This window comes from Papaver somniferum, chromosome 3 (assembly GCF_003573695.1).
Source record: "Papaver somniferum cultivar HN1 chromosome 3, ASM357369v1, whole genome shotgun sequence".
Classification (NCBI taxonomy): Eukaryota; Viridiplantae; Streptophyta; class Magnoliopsida; order Ranunculales; family Papaveraceae; genus Papaver; species Papaver somniferum.
The window spans coordinates 86,781,062-86,786,049 of NC_039360.1; the positions used below are offsets into that span (position 1 = coordinate 86,781,062).

The 4,988-nt window shown below is 32.8% G+C and overlaps 1 protein-coding gene across 1 annotated transcript; it reads right to left on the reverse strand.

Annotated features, from left to right (window-relative positions):
• Nucleotides 1-466: 466 nt before the first annotated feature.
• LOC113361440 (patatin-like protein 5) lies at nucleotides 467-4,751 on the reverse strand. The gene is made up of 6 exons (XM_026604687.1): nucleotides 4,522-4,751; nucleotides 4,110-4,294; nucleotides 1,752-1,941; nucleotides 1,473-1,637; nucleotides 1,028-1,330; nucleotides 467-920 (listed from the first exon to the last, which is right to left on the reverse strand). Exons 1-6 carry the CDS (start codon nucleotides 4,660-4,662, stop codon nucleotides 687-689), a joined length of 1,218 nt encoding a protein of 405 aa, XP_026460472.1. The 5' UTR covers nucleotides 4,663-4,751; the 3' UTR covers nucleotides 467-686.
• Between the last annotated feature and the right edge of the window lie 237 nt (nucleotides 4,752-4,988).

The following is a 4,988-nucleotide window of genomic DNA, read 5'->3' on the forward strand; positions in this document are numbered from 1 at the left end:
TAATTGCAATGACTCTTCTATCAGTTGGAAATTGTCATCTTATGTAAATACTGTAAATGATCCTTGGAAATTGTCTCTCAAACCTTATGTAAACATGTTAAATGTAGTTTGAATGCGACGACTGAAATTTTAGCTAAGTTAGCAAGAAAAACATCTCTAATTAAAATATGGTTAAATCATCCCCTTGTGCTATCAACCGTCTTTTTTCCTTTTGTAATCTTTAGTTTCTGTTAATAAAAGTTTATTTTCGGAAAAAAACCAAATCAAAGTGAAAAAAAAAATATTATAACAAAAACGATATAATAATAAATATTTGAAATAATGTTGTATTAGTTACTTTATTGAAATCTTGTTAGGAAACCGAATGGGCTTCTAACTTTGATAAAAACAAAATCATCCTAAAAAATAAGACAATATTCAACTGGGGCCTCTAACTAGTGATTCTGATTCTACATAAAAACTTGAATGAAGCGTAACTGTTTTTTTATTTAATTTAGAAAATGAATATGATAAAATGAAAAAGTGAAAATATAAATTTCCGTGCAACAGATAGAGTAGTTTACAGCAAACTAACCGCTTACAACTCCAGCGTTTTAGTACTGATATGCATGGTTCATTAAATCCTTTACAACTACAAGTTACAAGGTGCAGCAAAATACATTTTCTCTTATACTACAAAATGAATGTTATAATGCAGATTTGGCTAGCCTAGCCCGACGTTCATTAGAGAGAACCTTAACAAAACGAATTAAGGCTTCTTCGTTGGTGCATGCTCCTTCAATCTCCTCAGAAATTCCATTTTCTAAGTTTACCCTACACATAGTCTTCTTCAATAGATCTTGGCCTATCTGAATCAATTTTTGCATATTCTTCTTCGTTGAAATATCCACTGATGCTGTATTTCCGACTAAGTCATATGTCTAAGAATATATACGGAAAAAAGACATAATAAATCAGCATAGAATTGTTTCAATATGAGGATTATAAACCTCAACTCTGATCGACGAAAGTTATGAACTATAAGTACCTCGATTCGTAAATAGTTTTCCTGGCAGTGGAGTGCCCTGAAGAGAGTGGAAGCATGGATGTCAACCATATCTGCACTTGCTTGACAGAAAGCATCAATAAGAGGAACATTTCCCCCATCATACAACCACCCCAAAACACCCCATTTGGAGACAACTGAAGACTTGTACTTTCTTTCATTCTTTGCATTTCCTGTTCCTATAGATATGATCATGTATTTCCTGTAGTCCGTGGCACTAATGGGTGCTAAGTCTTCATTGTTATCTAGTAAATCATTTGTAATGGAAGTCATTGCTAGTAGCGTCTGTTAATATTCAACCCAGAACAACACATGCATTCTAATTAGTACTGAAAAGAGTAGAAGAAATTAAAAACAAAATTTAGGAAATTACTTATTGAAATGTAATTTGAGCTAGTATATATATATAGCTAATTATTTTACTAACAGGGTTATTGGCCGCAACTCCCCCATCTATGAGATTGAATCTCTTGAGTACTTTTCCTTCAGAGTCTTCTGTTTTGAAGTAATGAGACGGAAAATACGTTGGAGCAGCACATGTACTAATGCACACATCTGATAGCAAAGCATCTTTCGAAACATCCCTCTTTGCCTGTGCGTCGGATGAAGAAAAACAAAGTTTCTTCAATGATCTTTTTGTTTCTTGTTCGTAAATATAAATGTACAAAGATTGTTCAGTAGTTATCTCGATATGACACACACGTACCTCGCTGGTTGAAAAGATAATAGGCTGAAGAAGCCTTATGTCGAAGGTGGGTATAACAATAGATGATAAGGTTTGACTGATTTTGGTATCTCCAAGAAGTTGTCTCACCAGAGAACGAAAGTAGTTTCCACTATATTTTGGTCCTGTCACTGTACTGAAAAGGTTTACAACCGAGCCAAGCATTTTCCCACTGCATATGCGTAAATATGAAACCAAATTTTGTTAATTTTTATGGATGGGCATTCTAATATTTTACAACATAGTTTTGCTTTCACATAAGATTAAAACATAGAAGTAACACCAGAAGATGGTACCATGGCTTCCTGCTAAACCCATTAGTCAGACACATTCAATTTACTCGACCGAGTAAAAGAAGAAGTAATATGAACAATTTAGAGATACAAAAAAGTTGATGCTTCAAGAAACAAAAATTGGACAGGGATAATATTTGCATTAAATTTAGAAAACAACAAGAAACAAAAAGATCATTTCTTAAGATCATATCAAATAAATAAACAATGAATAATCAGTAAAGATCATTTCAAAAGATAGTACAGTAGTTATCAACATAAAATATTAAAAACTCATATATATTGATAACTCATTTTACAAAAAAGAACTCATATATTGATTCAAAAGATAATTCAGTAAAGAACTCATATATATTGAACTCATGCACATTGAAAACTCATATATATTGAAAACTCATTTTACAAAAATAACATGGCAAATCAACATATATATTTATTTAAATTGAGATATATGTTGCTGGTCTTTGATAACAATGTATAAAGATAGTTCAGTAGTTATCTCCATATGATACATGCAAATATTACAATGATCTTAAGAAAATGAGTTTCACAAAAAGAAAACAACACATTGGAAACTCATAGTGATTGGCTGTGACCGATGAGAAAACCAGAAATATAATTGATATGGAAATATTCAACTTTTAGAAAATATGGAAAGTATTTCTGGTTATAATATTTTGGGAAATATTGTTGACAATGAGATAATTAAGCAGGATCTCCCGAATCAGAGAGATATGAAATCCTTGAATATAAAGTTGAACCCTAATTAAGGATTCAAATTTTGATTAACAAAATCAAAATGAAATCTAAAATGATTTTATTAATCTTGATATCAAAGACTGTCGTCTTCACAAACACATTTTGGAATAGGATCTGAAATAACGACCAAGCAGATATATACCTTGTAGTCCTCCATCTGGTATTGCTAAGATATGGCTTCGAACTAATGAAGCAGAAAACACCATGTGTAATGGGAGTACGACCATTCAAAATACCATTTTAAAGATGGATATCATAGATAAAAAAAAATCCAAAAAGAAATATTGTGTGAAAAATTTGACTATAGATTGTTATCAAAGACATCAAAAGCAGAATTGAAAGTTATTTTGATAACAAATAAAAATAACTTCGGAAATAGATATGGACGATTAATGTTGCACAAAGTGAAAAGAAACAAAAAGAATTTGAACCGAGAACATGAAGTTTCTTTAGGTTCGGATAGAGAAAACCTTGATACGAAATGAACAACCACAACATGTGGATTTGAAAGTCGAGATAGAATATCCTACCATCAACTGTGTTACGCGGAAGCATTGATTAGTGAAGGAAAAAAAAATATGAACTTGGATGATGATTCTAAAACAAATAAAAAACATCATCAAAATGAAAACAAAATGCGGAAGTAATTTTGGTCTTAAGGAAAGAAAATATTTTTCAGCTCTGTGCCATATTAGATTTATGATAAGAGTAAGGATTAGAGATAAATAAAAGAGACAAAAAATTAAAGTGATTTGGTCCTAACATCTACATCCACCGACAAATCACGGAGAGTAAAATATATTGACTGAGAAGATATTACACTCACATTATGTCCCTATTTATTGGAATAAGTAAACCCTAGAAAGGCTAGAATATGGTAACAAATTATCTTGACTATCCTAGATTAAGCTTATTTCTAACTTGGTCTTCAAATCTTATTATTGACTTTGTCTTCTTTTTACTTGTACTGACTTGCCATATATTCCAATAGTTTTGCATAAAAAAAAAAAAAAAAGACAAATGCATTATATTTAGTTGAATAGCTTCATCACAAGAATTCAGCATTTCTTAGTTGTAAATTTATCATCGATGTGTTAGAATTATGAACAGTGGTGTGAGGCAATGATCGTAACCTAGGATATTGTTTCCACACTATAAGCTGGCATATACGTCAAAGATACAAATTGCTCAAAAAGAAATAAATATATAATACGAGTTGTTATGTGCCTATTCTCTTATTTATTTCTTTATTGTTCTGGGTTATCCACGACGGAGAGGAATTAATTACCTGTTTTTATCAGGGAATACACCCGGAGAATGCTCAAGGTAAAATGGCACAATGTCTTTGGCAGCATAGAGAGGACGGTTGTTGCTGTCAGGAGCAGTTATCATGGCGGTTATCAAGCCACCAGTGCTCGTTCCTGCAACAACATCGAAGTAGTCGGCCAATCTCACCTCCTCTCCATCTAGTTTCTATGTTGTTAACATTTACATGCGGAAAAAAATGACATAACCCATCAATCCATGCATTTTAGTTAGTTTTACACACTACTTTGATCGGCTGGACCAACCAATTAATGAATTAGCGAGGATCTCCAATTCTCCTCCATACTTTTATCTGCTCTGGAGATTGGAGATTGCATTTTTTTTGCAGCAATGAACAGTAATAACTAAAGTCAATCATGATATATATACATTACCTGCAATTCGGCCTCAATGAAAGCAAGGATAACTCCAGGGATTATACCTTTGACACCTCCACCATCGATGCTCAACACGGTTACCAACTTCCCCATTGAGCCTGACGGATTCATCTCATCGGCAGTTACTGCAGTCCCCATCCCTCCCTTCTCCAGAAATATTGGTTATATAAAACGGAACTTCCAAATTACAACTCATTAACTCATTTATAGAGAGATATATAGGCTGTGTAAGACAACTGGGCATATCAATTATGCAACTGTAATGTCAATGGACGCCGATCCAGAAAAAGAAAAGAAACTGCTTCAAAAAAAAAAAGAAAAAGGTTGCCAATGGGGGGCTAACGCGGACCATTAAAATACTTTGGTATTTTTTTATTAATAGAACAATGAAAATTTTTGCGGTCTCCTATACCGAAACGCGAGCAGTTTTGGTTCAAGCTGCTCAGTCAGCTTAAAAAGTGATA